The 18,339-nt window shown below is 46.9% G+C and overlaps 1 protein-coding gene across 2 annotated transcripts in view; it reads right to left on the reverse strand.

Moving 5' to 3' along the window:
* Positions 1 to 4,967: 4,967 nt before the first annotated feature.
* Mglur (metabotropic Glutamate Receptor) overlaps positions 4,968 to 18,339 on the reverse strand; it is a 269,734-nt gene continuing 256,362 nt past the window's right edge. For both annotated transcript variants that reach the window (XM_077684454.1, XM_077684455.1), the window contains exons 8-10: positions 16,250 to 16,454; positions 5,997 to 11,360; positions 4,968 to 5,874 (exon numbers count right to left, since the gene is read on the reverse strand). In XM_077684454.1, the coding sequence (XP_077540580.1) occupies positions 11,263 to 11,360; positions 16,250 to 16,454 (303 nt within the window). In that variant the 3' untranslated portion in view covers positions 4,968 to 5,874; positions 5,997 to 11,262. The remainder of the gene's footprint in view (positions 5,875 to 5,996; positions 11,361 to 16,249; positions 16,455 to 18,339) is intronic.

Genomic DNA, 18,339 nt, shown 5'->3' on the forward strand with positions numbered 1-18,339 from the left:
AAGGCGCTCACCTCTACGTGCATTTTTGTACGTACCCTCTAAACCATCGTTTTGTTTAAATAGTGCCATTTCATAATTTTTGCTTCTCCATACTCTTCTCATTAACATTACAGAAAGCGAGCTTGATTTTTGTTGGCCACCTGTAGCGACGGTCTCAACAGACAAAACGTGTCCCACGCCTTGTTACAAAAAGAGGTGCGACTTCCACCCAAGTTCTCGCACTCCTATCCGCACGTCAACACAGCGAAAAAGTTAGAATAACAGGCTACAAGCACGTGCAACATACTTGAAAACAACGTATCCCGTGAACGTCACCGAATAAGCGATATTTACACATGCGACAGAGTATTAGCACTCTGGAAAAGACAAACAAGGGGTGCACGCAAGGGATGACTAAAATTTACTTATTTCTCCACTCTCGTCCCCGCAATCGCTATACGCTCAAACGAGAAACGGTCAGAACAATGCACAATATACCCTCAAAAGCTGTAAGCCCTGTGCTGAGATATTGTGAAACAATGTTTGCTAGTTAACAGATTCCTGAACATGAGTATGCCGCATTCATGCCAGAGGCCTCGAGCTATGAGTTTTAATTTTACACGTGCCTCCACTGATAACACCGCTCAGAGCATGATAAACGTATAAGTTTGAAGAGACAGCTATGTCTTCTCGCTACAAGTTTATGCGTTCATTCATGCTCCGATAGAGTATGGGAAACCGCATTCTCTTTCCGTACTCTTCCGCCGTATGAATGGACACGTGGTCTTCCCATGCCTGAAGGCAGTGTCATCGTGGTGCTTACAAACATCGGAAACTTCTCCACCTGCAATTTACATTCTTTTGATAAGAACACAACCCGCATTTGGAATATCACATGACGGTCTTAATTAAGCCATCTGAGCTTACATAAAGACCCACCCGTTGGCGGCATGTTCAACAATGTGTTATCAGCAAGGCGTGTTGCTCAGTAGGATGCCGTTATTTTGTTTCGTTAGTGTTAATTCTTGTGATGTCTTCAATGAGTCAACCTTGAATCATTCCTGACACATGAGCAGAAAAGCATCCCAATACATCAGCAAAGTGGGCTTTCTATGGTTAGTTTTATTTTAATTAGTCTTATTTACAACGTCCAAGAAATCTACTTCAAACTGCTGAACCGAGGCGTCAGGTTGTGGCAAACCATGTTGAAGAACCGTTGAACAACTGTACATATGACCAGGCTACACTGTGGGCTCTCACAATAAGGTTTGGCATATAGATATTCTTCTCGCCATGGGACGATCGTGTTGGCGACTAAAAGTTAGCATTTATTGAAGAAGCGAAAACGACTTGACAAACATGTACACACGACATACACAAACCTGTCCTTTTTGCTGTTTCTTGTATAGAGTTAAAGCAAGGGCTTTTGGGTCACATTATATACAGATTTTGTATTAATGTTTTGAGTGCCGCCAAAAGAAATGTAGTGGGCGCATAAAATTTTTAACGCGATTCAAAATCTAATTCCTGGCCTCGATCTGCTTATCGAACGATTTTAAATCACTTCAGGCTTGCGCAGATATGAGCTCATTTATGCTATCTGGTTTTCAGTTTCTGCGAACAACAAAAGAAAAGGACGCCGACCGATTTTTAGTTAGTTTTGTTTGATCTCGGCCCACAATCGGAGACCACAAGCAAATTGGAGAGTTCATTGCAATGTTGAAGCTCGGCGGAAAACCATATTCAGAGGGTTTTAAGGTGCATTGCCTTTGACTCGTAACTAACACGAATCCTTTTCAAAGCCTCCACTCCTGCTGAAAATTCGAAAACGCTGAGAAGACATTTATGATCGTTCTTCGCATTGCGTTTTACAGAGAATGCCGTGATAAATTTGAGCGGCCACGACATTTTATCCTGGGTATGCTTTTGTCAGCTTTATATGTCGCAAAGACGTCAACGCTTGCTAAAGTTCCACAGAACTTGTTCGTCTGCTCCAAATATTCAGTCCGCAATTCTTCTCCTTTAAAAGATAAATAAGCCGTGCATTCTGTGTGGCGGACACCACTTAGCGCAAAATGTTCACAGAAACAGAAAACTGCAGCCATCAGTTCCAGAGGGCGTAGTGTATGTGAGTCGAGTTACACAGCGTGCGACGGGTTTGTTTCATACCGATTCCAAGTTGCCACCGTATTCGGAGCGTACGCAACGAAGACTCGCTCGGATTATGTCTAAGAATAGAGTACATTAGCAGGTACGAGGTAGCTCACGCAGAAACGCAGGGTGTAAAAAACCGAGAGGTGACGACGGAAAACGTGTCGGGGCTTACAAAACGCCGAGCGGACACACCCTCTCGGCAACGTAGCGGAAATTTCCCGAGATTGCCAGCTGGGCTCGTCGAAAATGTTTAGAGCTCGACGTGACGTCACAAAATGACCTCTTGCGTTGGCTTTTAGGGTTACGCTGACTTTTAAAGCACAGCTTTACTACTTTCGTCCAGCGATTTCGCGGCGGATGCGCAAGGTGACCTTTTGACCGGAGACACACCCCCGCGACACACCCCTCGAAGAGTATCGCGTGATTCGCCAGGCCCGCTGTTGGCGCCTACGGGCGCCGACAGCGGTCGCCACCGCCGCTGCGGCCGAGGCAGCCAACCACCCCCTTAGCCTCTCATGCATGCGGTGCTGGATCGTTTCAGGCAACGTGACTCGCCAGGCACCCGGCGAAGAGAACGGTGCGTTCGCCATGAATGAACGCCGCGTTCGCCCGGCCTCCTTTTGAGAGCGCTGCACGGAACCTAACGGCTTTCAGTCGTGGTCGGCCATACAGCTAAACCAAAGGTTCAACCAAGTGAAACCAAGACTCAACCAGACTAAGCCAAGCTTTTGCTTTAAATATCCAAGGTTAGCTGAGCTCAGCCGCAGCCATTTTTGTTTTTCACACCTTAATTCGTGTTGTTTCTTCCCACCTTCATCGTTTATTTTAGTCAGCACCCCCATTTACCGTGTCTCACCGTCTTATCCCGCTAGTTATCGTGGCTGACTCGTACCTAGGCCTAATATGATACGTGCGACACCACTTCTGTGCTTTCCTTGAGTTCTCTGCGCACAACCTGCTTCGCTAGAAATAACGCTCCACTATAACTGAAAATTGCAACATGATCTTAAATTGACGTTATGTGCATATCATTCTTCCTTCTTTTCGTATATTTCTGGAAAATGTAAAGCACTATTCCATACCTCCGCACAACATTAATATATGCCGACAAGCTCGAAAACTCATGCCTGGTCGGATCCAGATGCGGAAAATAGAAAAGAACGAAACAGTGAAAATAGTACGAAAGAGGACCTAATACTCCGCAGTTTAGTATCGAGGTGTTTTGTTTGTTCTTTTTTTTTTAGGTGCACTCATTCACATCTGCAGGACTTCTCACAGAGGAGAATTTCACGTTTATTACTCAGCCCATTTCAGCTCACGATTGTGGAACACTACTCGCGTAAGCGTTTCTTTCAGCATCTTTTGATGGGGGCCTGGCGTTCGATACAAAAAGAATTAATGCCAGGAGACACATTGCGCGGTGAACGGAGCGCGAGCGTTTTGCGCTATAAGTTACTCTTGCGTGCCTTTTCTTTAAATCTTACGTTCTTTTTGTGGCGTCACGCCCGAGCTAAGACCTTCGCGACGAGCCCAGTTCTCGAGAAAGCGCGCTTCGGGAAGCCCTTGTACCGTGATAGAGAAGGATCAAGATAGTTCGACGTTACAAAATTCCTTCAGTGTATCACATCATTAAGGAATACACACGTGCATATAATATATGTATAGGGTATAGAGAATCAGAGACGTAGTACTTTGGTGCGGAACACGTAAATCTCACATCCGCCAGGTCGCCTTGCCTTAAACGGGCCAGAAAAAAACTAAATTATTGTTCCGGCCTTCTGGAAAATATGTTCCTACTTTTTATTGTTAACTAAGCACCATAAGGCTTGTATAAGGGGCAACGTTTGAAAGCTGTGGCAACTCAGTAGGCCTGAATCTAACAACTACATGCCTGAAACGAGCAGCAATTAATCACTTCACACAATGCGCTTGCAATTTTTGATGATTTCCGGTTTCTCTTATCGCGATGAAGGAACCCTTAAGCGCCTCACTCCTCTTTTCCCGGGCTTAGGCAGTAACTGCAGATGCTGTGTACGTTTACATAACAAACACTGCTGTCTACTCATGAAAATCGCTTTTGAGATAAACTTTGGATATCGGTGAGCTAATATTCTGAAACATTCCCGCCGTCAGGCAACTATCGGCCGGTTCTTCATAAGACTGGGCTTGCATCAGTAATTTGCTCACGATTATTCTCCAATCCTGCGAAGAGAAGATTATCGATGAACGAATCGATTGAGTTTAGCTACACTCTCAGGCAAAGCAGTGGTTCAGCTTGACCACAATGCCCTCAATTGACTAGTCCATAAAACCGAAAACGAAACTTTGTCGAATGACGATGTTGAGCATACGGTTTGACTCAATCGTTTGGTCTGCGCTGTGGCATCACGCAATGCAAGGGTGACGTTCTGCACTGCGGTGTGCCACAGCGCTGATCAAAATTTTAAAGCGAAGCTTTCTATGCCTGACTGGTGCCGTCCAGTGTTACGCCCAAAATGCAACGCAGAAGAGCCAACTTAGAGGATGGGTTACCACAAAGGTGCCTCAAGCTCCTCGAGGAAAAAACGCTTCCCGTGATCGGAATCGAACCCGAGTCCCTCGCGTTATGGAGCCTATGTCTATTCGATTGCACCCTTCCGATACGGTCGAAGCAGTTCGGAGTTTAGACTTTGAATTTTACTCAGTTTGCCTGGGAGGAAGCTTCGCGTTTTAACAATCTTTTTCTTAAGAAAGGGACTTCGTTTTTTTAGTCAAACGATATGCATGTTGCTGTCGTTCGCCCAATTTGCTTTGTTGGCGGCACGGATTGGTCACGTGAGTGAATTGTGGCAAAGCTGAGAATGCAGGAACGCAACATTTTATTAGGGAACTATCTGCACCCTGTACTGGTGGGTTAGTTTCGCCGGTAAGGCTGCCCGTTCGCAGTATTTTCTTTTGGATTTCAGAATAATCTAATGTAATACACACAAAAACCCTTCTTCTTCCATTTCCTGATTTTCACTGGATGTTTCTGCTTTTGATCCTTACGTTCTCTAAGCGTTTGGTCATTTGGCTTTGGTTACTTCAAACAACGAGTAGCTGAAGTTATTTCAAATACCACAGTTATAAATCTGTCGTATAGGTAACCAGCTAATCGTCCAGCGTCCTCTTTTTAGACAAATGTGTCAGGTTTTCATCGCCGTTAGACAGGCACCATCATTGTGATCTGTATAGAAGTAGAAACGGCAGATGAGATTAGAACTGAGGTAAAAAAAGGGGGAAGTAAGACAAGGTTGCATTTGATTGTGAATTACCGACATCAGCAAATTTAACGGTACCCTACACACAGTGTTAGAAATGTTGCCCCGCCGGGGAAGGGCCATGTACATCTGAGAGATGTCGAGGAACGTCTTTTCAACGTGCTAAAGAAATATTAACTGACCTAGACACACTATTGTTTTATCCTTGATCATGCGCAATGAGATGTTCTCGTACACGCCCGTGATAACCGGATAAATGTCACTGAGATTATATTACATACAGGAAGAGTCATGGGGCATAGAGACTGTACAAAGCCGTCCGCGAACATATACTGCGGCCAACACAATTTTCTAAAGAGTGCAGGGAACACGAAGAGGGAACTGACGCTCTTGCTGCATGAAGAGGCCACCTACAAACTCACTACGCGAGGTTCAGTCGCGTGCCTATCGACAACGTCATGGGCATATTATTTAGTTAACTTTTAGGGACAGACATTCCCAGCTACACACACACACACACACACACACACACACACACACACACACACACACACACACACACACACACACACACACACACACACACACACACACACACACACACACACACACACACACACACACACACACACACACACACACACACGTACCTATATATTCAGTTACTTTTTGTAACAAGGTCTGGGACGCTTTCAGAAAGATACAATGTCTTGGCAACCCCGTCATCGGAAAATGCACTTACTGGCAATTTGAAACGAACAAAATTCACGAGACTACGAAAGTGCCTCCTCTTGGTCGCTCAACAATGCATCGCTTCCCAACTGCTCGTAAATCAATTCTTGTTCACCTATTGCTCATTCCTGTGACTAGATATTGCACACCCGAAACACGTCCTTCCTATTTATTTTTAAAGACAAGATTAACTTCAAAAAAAAAAACTTAATAGACAGAACAACTTATGCAGCTCCCTTGCAGGGTTAAAAACATCAAATGCACGCTCCCGTGGCAGGTACGTGATGGTAATACTAAAAACACCCAAGATGAAACAACAAAAATGAAACAAAAGAAAATGATACTCCTGTAGCCGTTAGTCAGATACAGAAACATCAGTTTTTTTTTTTATCACCTAGAAATTCATACGAAACTGGAAGCGGCATGATGTGTTCCAATAAGCGTACTGTATAGGTACAGTCACAGTAAAGTGAAATGCGAACGCAGAAATATGAACTGGAACACACGAATAGGGTACTTCTTTTCCAGGCAAGTCCGATTGTCGCCCCGCTTTATCGTCATCATGTTCATCATAATCACCAGCCTATCTATGCCCACTGCAGGGCAAAGGCCTCTCCTATTAACCTCCAATTATCCCGGTCCTGCACGGCTTTATAACAGTAACAAAATTTTGAAGTCGGGCTTTCCAAATACACCACAACCGCGTCGTTATGTCATGTATTCTTCGATTTTACTCGTTGTAGTTCATAGTTTCGTGTTCATGTTTCATTGGTCCGTGACTGTATAGACCCCATTCAACGAGGACAAGGTGTTACCAAACCATGGACAGAACAACTCGCAACGAAGGCTTTTTTTGTGTGTGCGTGGACGTTTTCCGTTTGTTTCCAGAATAGCCACGCTGAAAATCAAAAGAGTGCTTCTGAACATAGCTGCAAAAATGGCAAAGAAACTTGCTTCTCTGGGCTGGAATATTCGGCGATATAAAAATAACTGAAAATGGGCGCCTGTTGGAAATCGTGACAAGGAATCGCAGTAAAAGGAAAAAAAAAAAAACGAAACATATGCAGCTGCAGAAATTATTGCACAGTAAATCCTTCCTGTGAATTTATACAGTGACGAAAATTGAAAAATAAAGCAGGTTTGGAAGAAATAAAACAAAGCAATAAAACTAAGGAATTGGTGGTTTGTGTTTACAATATGTTGGTAAAAAAAGAACAAAGGCGTTTTCTTCTGTATCGGTTCTTGGGTTAAAAAAAAGCTCCTCCTCCTCCTGAACCAAGTACGATTCCCCCTGCATGACCAGAACAACGGTAAAGCGGCACTAACATTCAGTTACACAAACGCTCTCTTTCAGAGACTCCAGAAGAGCTTCCATTTCTCCACGGCTCACATATTCCTTTTCAGCACGGGCGTAAATTTAAAGCTCGTCTTCTATGGCTAGAAAAGCAAATAAGGGATAGTGCCAATACCAATTTTGGATTTTCAGAAACAGTAACGTAAAATGCAGACATCACGGTAAGGTAAACACTGCCACAATACGTCGCTTTGGAGTTTTGGCATGTCGGAATCATTGCAAGTACTTTTGTTTTAAACTTCGTCTAGTCTAAATAGAAGGGACCAGGGTGTGATGCTGCGCTATTCTTAACAACTGCAGCGACAGACAAGAGTATTGCCATCCCATCACCGTTTTAGGTCTTCCGGAAGCTTTAATGAAATTCTCAACGGTAACAGGTATAGGCTTATTTTTATTTTGACCTCATAAACATGAAGTCAGTAGAGGTCCTGTTATTGATGTCCTGATAAGACTCAATTCATCCTAGTGCACGACCTTTAGCGTTTCCTTTCTTGTTTCTTGCTTTTTTTTCCTTTTCCCTATTACTTTAGCTACCCTTATCTCCTTTGATCCCACCTCCATGAATTCTATCGCACTTAAGCCATCCTCATCTCATGCAGCAAGCACTTCCGCTAACAAGGCTGGCTTCTCAAGTTTTTGTTTCAGAGCTCTCTCGTTCTCCATCTCTCTTGGTGCACTGGCTCTTTTAATTTCGCGTGCTCGGAACAAGTATTAGCCAAAACGAAACCGTGTAGACGTCAATATGGTCGCTGATTTGTGGGAGCACCTGTAAAACTATCGGTTCTGGTTGTAGTACACGTACCGTTCAGTGGTCGTGCGCAATACAGTAAATTTATTGTGGTACTGATGTACACAGGCTAAATGTCCCCTTCATACAATTTAAAACGAGTTAAGTTGAAAAGCTTGCAACATTGACCAGTAAGTATACATAATTTTTCTTGGCTAGACTTAATTTTTGTATTGGTTATATAACATATTAGGCTGATTTTGACGATGTTGTAAATCTGTGACCATGCATCGCGGGTGATCGAAAATATGGACTAGATAGCAACAGGGTTTAACGACGTTGCTTATATATATATATTGGGGCGCAGTTTTGGTTTCTTTAAAGCCTGTCTTCTGCGGGAACCTGTAACTCCGCAACGAACTGGAAATTTCTCTAATCTCCAATCTTATCCTTATCTACACCTTGGGGCATTTACACCCTCATTGTAATTTTGAAAGCGTGGAGATAATCGCCGGTTGACACTGCCGATGTATCTCTGAGGACTTTGCAATGTTTCGGCGAGTTCTCGTGTTTACATTTTACATATAACAGAAAACATACGGAGTATTTCCTGTTTGAGTTCTCTGTGCGAATCACGGTAACATTCCGTAATCCCACTCTTCCTCAAGTCACTGTAAACCGTAGTGCACCACCATAAAAGAGAATGAGATATCCGGTGCTTTGCGAGCAAGCCCTTGACTAGCTTAAAGAAGCCCCAAACTGAGCTGTTTAATTGTCCCGCTCTCACGCTAATAGTGTCACAAACAATTCAATTAGCCGTATGGCTGCGCGCAACGATATAAAAGGTCTACTTGGGTTCCTCACTCTACCTCATGTCAAACCATTAGATTTCTATAATAACACGGATAGGTGGGCTAGTTGGTTTGACATCTTAACGGTAACTTTTGTGCACTCGATACAGGTACACAGAAAAAGGTGACACGAACACAACCGCAGTGTTCGTGTCACCTTTTTCTGTGTCCCCGTATCGAGTTCGCAAAAGTTACCCTTAAGATTTCTATGCAGCCCTCCTCTTGACCGAGGAGTTTCTTAAAAATGCGTTTAAAGGACTGACTTAGCTACTAAATGAGTGCAGCGCTGATGTATTGAACGTAAAGGTGTACAGCCTATTCGTACAAATAGCGAAAATGACTCTGGTCGTATCAGTTTAATTCGAGAATGTTAACTTAGTAAGCATCAGCACTTCTCTACAGCGACTTACGCGCCGACAGAAGCACGTCTTCAGATGAACTTCCCTCCTGCACCCCAAAAACGCGCATGAAAATTCGGACCAGTAACTAACACAGAGGTAACTGTGGGGCCGCTAAATGGGCCACGTATATACCTTACAACGAAAAATTAGGTCACAAATCAGCAGTTCCGGTCAAGGCATCACCCATAAGTAAGCTCAGAGTGCCCGATCCCTGTAAGCATTGGGGTGGCTTGTTATGGACGCCTACCTATCAATGCACAAAGGCAGGATAACCTGCACTGTCGATAGCTCTATTCGTCATTCAGGCCTTCCTTGCTTCCTCCGTCATGAACGAAGCGCGATCAAGAATCAGAGTTAACCGGATGACAGCGCAGCGTGGTAGAATATTTTCCACTCTGCCAGCGTCCTCAGCTGCGATCTTCGCGTTCGTGATTGCAGCTTTAATCGAGTGCTTGTTTGGCCAAGTTTGAAGCTGGTCTAAAACACCTCCCGCCTCAACGAAGGTTCGGGTACGTGAACTAGAGCGGGTGAGGGTTCTCCTGTTGACCAGATAAAGTTCTGAGCTTGACTCAGTATTCACGCTCTCTGCCTCTAAGCTAACTCACCAAGAACTCGCGAGAATCCCTAAGAATCCCCGAGAATCTCCGACAGAATTCGTAATGATTGGGAATACGCGACCCCTAAGGACAACAAACAGTGCGACGACAAAAACAGAGGGCAAGGAAGACGCAGCGTTGTGTTTTCTTATCATTCGCTTCGGCCTCCGTTTGTTTGTTTGCTTGTTTGTAATCTCAACAGGCCACGAACGCACTAGGCGAAAAGAAGCACCGTTCTCAGACTTGTCCTGAACTCAGTACGAAATCGCGACTCAAAAAGACAGCTTTTGTCTGGGTGACCGTAGCTGGGACCATTCCTTTCTCTTTTCTTTTTCTTTTTTTTGTTCCATCGTACGTTAAAAAACGGGAAAGGACCAGAAAGAGCTCCGTTTGAAGAGCCGAAATACCAAACTGTTATCGGGCTTGCATTTTGTGAATAGATTAGATGGAAGGTGCTGGCACACACGGCGACGAAAACCGTGGATACATGCGGGGAGTGTCTCACGTCGCCGAACAGGAAGTGACGTACGACAACGTCACCGTCGACGTCACAGTCGTCCCGAAGCCCGGTCCTTGTTCGCATACAGCTAGCCGCCCTGGACCTCGCCTCCGTGCGAGTTTAGTTCGTGCACGTCTTTTGTGTCCTCCTAACGCCGTTAGGCCTCACACCGTTGCTCACAACCTTGGTTGGCGTCCAAGCCATCGCCACGAGGAACCGCGCAGTTGCAGATGTGACGGCACCACACGCGCGCATAAAGAGGTCTGCAGCGGCGGCTCCAGTCACGGCCACGCGAACGGCTTGTCCTGGCTTCGTTTACTCCGCGATTGCTTCTTTTTTCTTTTACTACGCGGTCTCTACATCGCTCTCGCTCTCTCACACAGCACTCGGAAGACGTTTGATGATGGCGTGTAGAATAGACTATAGCAGTAGCAGCGGCGCTAGTTGTAGTAGATTCTTCTCATAAATAACTTTCTATCTTGATTTGGGCTTGATGAAGGTGTCCCGACGCTGAGGGAAACGGCGTCGACTTTGTTGATCCCGCCGCCGCCGCAGTCCGAGGGTAGCGGCGGCCAGAGGGAGGGCGGTGGCAAGAAGGTGTCACGGCGGCGGCGGGGAAGGCGCCGCCGCGCCGGCCTCGCCTCAGGGGCGTGGGAGGGGGACTGCGGCCCCGTGTTCTTGAGGAAGAAGGCCTCCGGCTCGTCTCTGGGCCGGCACAGCGGATCGAGTCTCAGAGAGAGGCGAGGCTGTCTTCGACGCCACCGCCGTCCACGGCGCCCTTGGTCGGTCGCTGCGCGAGGCTCAGCTTTAGCTGCTCGCCCGAACTGCCTGCGCCCGCCGCAGCAGCGGTGACCACAACGGTAGCGCCCGATGGAGAAGAAAAGGATGCGGGGATGTAAGGGGAGGCAAGGGATGGTGAGAGAGAAAAAAATGGAAAAGCTGGATTAGCAAGAAAACTGGGAATCACTGAACCGCACTTTCAAGAGACATGTGATTACAACACAATGGGACTGCGGACACACATCATGAATAGAGACTCAACGGTGAAGCTCAATACAAACCTAGTGAAAACATTTTTTATATTTACCCGGACATTTCGCAGCTAGGCAGTGCGAAGGGATGAGGTGAGAATGATGGATTCCCTCATGGTTTCTCCAGAAATTAAGACAAAATGTAAAGGTTGTCATTTAAGTGGCAATCGCGATTAAAAGTTGCTTTGTGGGGCGTCTACGGCGGCATTGGAGCCAGATAAAGAGTTCCTCTCAACGCAACATGATCTGCATTTTCAAAACAGGAACCAGCGCCTTCCAACTGTTTTGTAATCGTGATACCCTTTGTTGGGGGGCGAGCGAATTCCCCCTCACGGCTAGGGAGATGGGAATTGGCACATAAAAATAAAGGTGAGAGAGAGAGAGAGAGAGAGAGAGAGAGAGAGAGAGAGAGAGAGAGAGAGAGAGAGAGAGAGAGAGAGAGAGAGAGAGAGAGAGAGAGAGAGAGAGAGAGAGAGAGAGAGAGAAATGTATACGCAGGACATGTAGTATGGCTAGCATAACGTAGCCAATGACGTCGCCCGTAGCTAACATAACGTAGCCCAAATTGCGTGAGTTGAGCTCTTCGTTGACTCCAAAAATATGAACGAGTGACACATTATCGAGGCCTCGCAAACGAGCCTTTCTCGCTGAGGGACCCATGTTCCCACCAATTGCCCTTCCGTTTCAATCAGCATAGGGATTTATTGTTTGCATTACGCAAAGCTCTTGTTGCTCATCCCCAATACAGGATCGGCAGGTAGAGGTCCGCCATACCAATGTCAGAAAAGTATAGGCACTTACGCTATTGACTTGTCACATTTTAACAGAATCACGCCTGACATGCAGGGTGCAGCCGTGCGGGACTTGTACGTTTGTTGCCAACAATAGGAGCGAAAAGCTAGGCTTGAAGCAAATAAAGACCCGAACGTAGTCAACATTGGTACAGAAAACAGGCAACAACGTTCTACAAATAGCGCCGGAATACGGGGCGGCCGAAGCCTTTGCCGAAATGTTCCCGGATAATGGCGGTTGAATTCGCGAGAACTCTCAATTTGGCCAAAGAGGAATACGCAAGAAAAATAAACGCACATTCCGTAAAGGCGGCACGTACAACCTCCTGAAACAAAAAAGAAAAAAAAAAAAAACATTTCGGGTGAAAAAAAAAAAAAAAGAGAGAGAAGAGAGTTGTATGCCATCGAGGACATTAAAAATCGGGTCACTTCTAGCTGCCGCGTTGGAGACATCAGAAAGCCCGGGGCGGAGAAGATTAAGCCGGCGAAAATCGCTCTCGAAATAGGAGGGAAGTATTTCCGGAAGTAGTCGCCGCAATGGGACGGCGAAGAATCAATTACGCCGCCGACCCCGGAAGTGTCAACAGAGCGAGCTGCTCGAGGCCCCCTGGTGACAATCTACAGCTCCCCTCGCGCTCTTTTCCTTCAGACCGGTGTTTTTCTTCGACATAGCGCAAACACTACTTTTGCTCACCCGTATAGTAGAGACGGAGCTCTGATAAACGCCCGTCTAGCGACAGGCGCTCTCCGGCCAGTGAATGCTGAATGTGGCCCGGCTATACTGCAGCTTAATCGATTGCAGAATGGCTTCGTTGGAGACGCCTGTGTAGAAATTCTGTTTCGCGGGAGCTTAGTCCCGCCTTTCGAACGCCTCATATCGTTACGGGTCAATTCCCTCCCTCAGCTGGAAACGAACGCCGGGATTATAGTGTTAGAAAAATTAGACGTTTTTACGAGGGTGGGTCAGGGGGTATGAAGGATTTAATTGTTCAATCGCGTAGAAACCAATGCCGTGCATCATTGTTTGTCTCGTTTCGCAATACTAAATCTGTGACACGACTGTTTTAAGTTCTTTTTCCACGTGGCTGATCTTAGACGATTATCCTTTTGACCCGAAAGAACATTCGACACTCACCCGCATTGCCGCCAACGGCGACAAAGAAAAGCTACGAACCTTTCTCAGAAACTTCGCCGTTTCAGAAAAATTTGTCCTGGTCCATCCCGAACAAGGACAAATTTTTCTTCAACGGCAAAAAATCTGAGAAAGCCGTGTAGCTGCCTATTTGGTGGCATTAGTGTATCTTTTCTTTCTGGCCTTTTAAGGATGCTTTGAAGCTGTTTTGCTCCAGAACGCGAACAGATATGCGGTACCCACCAGCGTTCCTGCATCACGTTTGCCCCAATAACAAATACGCCGCGACCGGCAACCCAACCCTAGGCGTCACGCACCGCGCTAGAACACCTTAGTTACAGCATTTTCAGAGCGGAGATTTCAGCTTCCAATGTAAGCGCTTTATAAATTAAGGGAACGTTGGTGAAAAATTACGCGCTCTTGTATCATCTCCATTCCTTTCACGGTCTACTCGTAGTTACGAACGCCGTAAAGGGACCCTGCAACACTCTCGATAAACGCTTTCGCTCTTTCCTTCACGTCTGGAGGCAAGCTACAGTTATCGCCAGCACGGAGCGGCTTTGCATTATTTGCTCGTCGCACCAGATACTCCTTCCGTTTCTGCTTTGTTTTTGTGGCTTTATTTTTGAAGTTGCTATCGAAAAGCGTTCATTGCTGCAACTGAAGAAGAACCGGCCAACAGCCAATACATGGCGTCAGTGACGTAATTCGGGCCGTCGAAGAACGTTAAGACCTGGAAATGGTGATGATGAATAAACTTTATTGGAGACCAGGTGCTGATGTTAGGGCACCCGCAGACCGGGAAAGAGAGAAAAATCTTTTGAGCGAGTTTCCAAGTTATCTGATGAGCACAGAGCAGTAATTTTTGGCTGAGGTGCTTTGCGACCCGCTAATCTCAGTACTGGTTGTGTTGGGTGACTAGGTTCTGCAAGCATTTAAGATTTCAAAAAAAAAAAAAGTTGAAAAAAGTGTTGCAGGGTCCCTCCCTTTAACATAAATGATACGATAAGATCTCTGCAGCGGCGATTCGCCTTTAATGCTCGCCTCGCCTCCCCTCTTCAGCGCTGCCATTTGGTTGTCGCTTAACACTTCCCCGCCAGGGCGCCAGCCAGGCAGCGGCATCAGTATCCGACGATAAATCGACTGGCCGTCGCGTGTACAAGGAGATGCCTTCTCGTTCCACCACGGCGGTGCGATATCAATTCACGTAAGCGGTGGGCGGGAAAAGGCGGGGCCCCCCCGCCTAATAAACTCCCAGCGACAGCACCCTCCGCCCTTCGCCACTGGCCGTGCAGTACGAGGCATTGTATGCGAGTCAAAGGCCCCGCCGACGACCGCAAACAACACCCTCCAGAAGCGCACAAAGCCTCCGCATCATTCCCCTGCTCCCTTTTCTTGTTAAATGTTTCGATATCACTAGAGTCATGTATTTTATTTTAACCCTAAGAATTAATAATGTGTGAAAGTGCACGCTTTTCCGAGTTTTCAGTGGCGTTGTGGGGAGGAGGCTTTCTTCTGATGTCGGGGGTGTGGTTGTGTCGCACGTTCTTACGGCACAGGGCCGGCTAGCCACACACGTCAAGGGCGGCCGGGTCGATTATGCATCGTGTCGCGAACCGATCGATCGCCGCGCTGCCTAACGGCTTTTCCAATCAGCAAACCACGATGCCGGCAAGCCCGGCTGGTGTCGCATGCAGGTCGCACTCTTTAGAATATTACGGCCGTATTCGTCCCAGCTAATTCGACTGAGAGGGGGATCGCGTACACAGACGCGCGATGCTCGAGATGGCGTGTTGGAAGGCGCGATTCCTGGGGTACGCTCTAAAAACACTTGTGATTGTCTACCTTTAGCAGTTAATGGCGCGATTCCTGGGGTACGCTGTAAGAACACTTGTAATAGTCTACCATCAGGAGTGAATCACCCGATTCTTGGGTTACGCTATAAAAACAATTGTAATTGTCTACCATTAGGAGTGAATGGCCCGATTCCTGGGGTACGCTGTAAAAACACTTGTAATTGGCTACCATTAGTAGTTAATGACCCGATTCCTGGGGTACGCTGTAAAAAAACTTGTGCTGTGGGCCACGCCGAATACCAAGCGCTGTTCGCCTGGAACACATCATTTCTTTCGCCCTTGTTGTTCTGCGATGTAAACGTTTGTCATGTATAACCGACATACCCAACTGTTTTTCGTTATACAGATGGCGCAAACTACTGAAGCTCCATCTCCTCATGCAAAACTACCTTCGCTTCTTACCGACGCAGCCTCTCAACTGTATTTCCAAACGCATACCACCACCACACTATCCCGCTAAGATAAACAGACAGACAGACAGACAGACAGACAGACAGACAGACAGACAGACAGACAGACAGACAGACAGACAGACAGACAGACAGACAGACAGACAGACAGACAGACAGACAGACAGACAGACAAAAACAAATAAACAAGTAAGCAAGCGAACAAACGAACGACCAAACAAACAAACAAACAAACAAACAAACAAGCAAGCAAGCAAGCAAGCAAACAAACAAACAAACAAACAAACAAACAAACAAACAAATAAACAAGCAAGCAAGCGAACGAACGAACAAACAAACAAGCGCATGGTGAGCGATGCAGGTGAGGAGAAACAGTGCACGAAGTGGATGTGTGTGTGCAGAAGGAGAAGAAAGGGCGGCGGTGGTCATGCATGGCGTGTTCATCGTCCTGTAGCTGCCACAGCCCTGTGGGGGGTGGTCGGCGGCGCAGCGCTCACCGGTCGTCCCGCAGGTGCCGTGGTTGACGGAGGTGCCACACGTGCTGCTGGTGGGCGCCTTCTTGTAGGTGGCGCTGTTCATGGTCAGCTTGCGCACGTTCTTGTCCGGGTGGCAGAGGATGATGTAGATCTTGGGCGAGAACAGGCAGAACAGCGCCACGTACGCGCTCAGAGAGATGGACACGCACAGCGTCGTGATCTGGATCTGCGGCGAGATAGAAGAGGGGCAGAGGGAGGGAAAAGGCGTCAGGGTTACCTTGAGACACACATGTACGACATATCGCCACGTTGCCTAGCCCCACGGTCTAGACTGCTTTCAAAGCGCGCCCCTCCACACTCTGCGAAAGGAAATTCCCTCCTGGCCTGTCGCCTTCACCGAGAAGCTTGATTTCGGCATTCCCGCACCGAAAGAAAACATTAAGACCGAAGACAAAATGGCTCCGGTACAAGTATCATGCCAGCAAATCTAAACAAAACATGGCACGATACAGCCACCGCGCTACTTTAAAGAGAAGTTGTGGATTATTTAATGACTTTAGACTTCTTGTGTCTTCTGGTATTGTTTCATCAGTGAACATGACTAGTATTATACGCAGAGAGCCACTAAAGTTAGCGATGTGTCTCCCAAACATGCTTTGTGTAAAAAAAAAAAAAAACTCCCTCGCACTTCCCCGAGGGGGAGAGTGTGTAAGTGTGAATGCACGGTTGTTGATTGCGCGATTACGGTGGATATCGTGATCTTGGAGTGGAGAGGAGGAGCCCAACACCCGCAGTCACTGAGCGGAGAGAGGAGGAGGAGAGTAGCGCCCGCCGTTACGGCGAGGGCTACACGAGCGCCCTCACGCGTCGGAATGCGGAGCGCCCGCTACGCGAGCGAGAGCTCTCCCGCCGGAAGTGGAGAGGAGGCGCCCAACACCCGCAGTCACTGAGCGGAGAGAGGAGGAGGAGAGTAGCTCGCGCCCATCTCCCCCCGTTGCTAGGGAAGACGAGGAGGAAGACGAGGAGCGCGCGCACCCGCAGCTGTTGCTATGCGGACGACGGCGGCGGACGATTCAGGCTCGCTTAAGAAGTGCATTCGCACTTAAAAATGTTGACACGTGCTCACCCTCGCTTTGATCACACACTGTGTGATGGTACACACAGTGTGTGAGACCACCTGCCAACCGTCGAACCTGATCAGGTTTGTACCCGACCTCGAAGCCAACCGCCCCACGTAAAGATACACTAGCCCATATTTTGCGCCAGCCGCAGTGAAACTTCGGTGAAATATAGCGTATACTGCTGTTGTCGAAATGTAATAGTTATGTGAACCGCGCGATACCACCTCAATCTAGAACTCTTTGGAGCAATACGTGATGGAAACATTTCACTGTCGATTCGGCCAAGCTATCTTCAGCTAGTATACCGAAATTGATGTCGATGTTTATTGTATACAAAAACGCTTTCCAACGTAAGCGTACTCGTTTTACATTGTCTACCAAAGTTAAGTTCTCTGCTTCAGCCTAGTTGGTCAATAAATGCCCATCATCATCATCATCACCATCATCATCATCATAATCATCCTCCCGGTTGTGTCCACCGCAGGACCAATGCTTCTCCCATATACTTCCAGCGACGTTTATCGAGTGCTAGCTGAGTTCACCCTTTTCCCCGGCATTTTCGTAGTTCATCCCTCGTACGAGTCCTTGGCCGACCCCAGCAGCGTGTAGGGTATATTGGCAGCCTATTGATATGGCAGGCTGGTCGAAATAGCACGTCAGTTTTTTTACGTAAGTTATTTCACAGCACCACTTCGCCACTGTAAGAGCAGTTTCGTTTCGACACTGTGTCAGTTTGTTTTTATGTTATCAAGTAGAATTATCATTTTTTTTACATTTATTTCCCTGCAAAACTACTACACCTTTTGTGTCGAAAGCGGTTAACGGTTGCCCATTTTTTACACGCTATGGCAACCGCCTAATAATGACCGGAAAGGAAAAAAAAAAAGAACGAGAGAACCAAATCGCTCGGTTCCCTGCTACAAAGTTGCATCCACGCGTAGCGGCCGAAGACACTTTCGCTCCGCCGAGTGATAAGATCTCATTGCATCG

The sequence above is a fragment of the Haemaphysalis longicornis genome, unplaced genomic scaffold (genome assembly GCF_048455015.1).
Source record: "Haemaphysalis longicornis isolate Haplotype H1 unplaced genomic scaffold, Haemaphysalis longicornis Haplotype H1 scaffold_9, whole genome shotgun sequence".
Classification (NCBI taxonomy): domain Eukaryota; kingdom Metazoa; phylum Arthropoda; class Arachnida; order Ixodida; family Ixodidae; genus Haemaphysalis; species Haemaphysalis longicornis.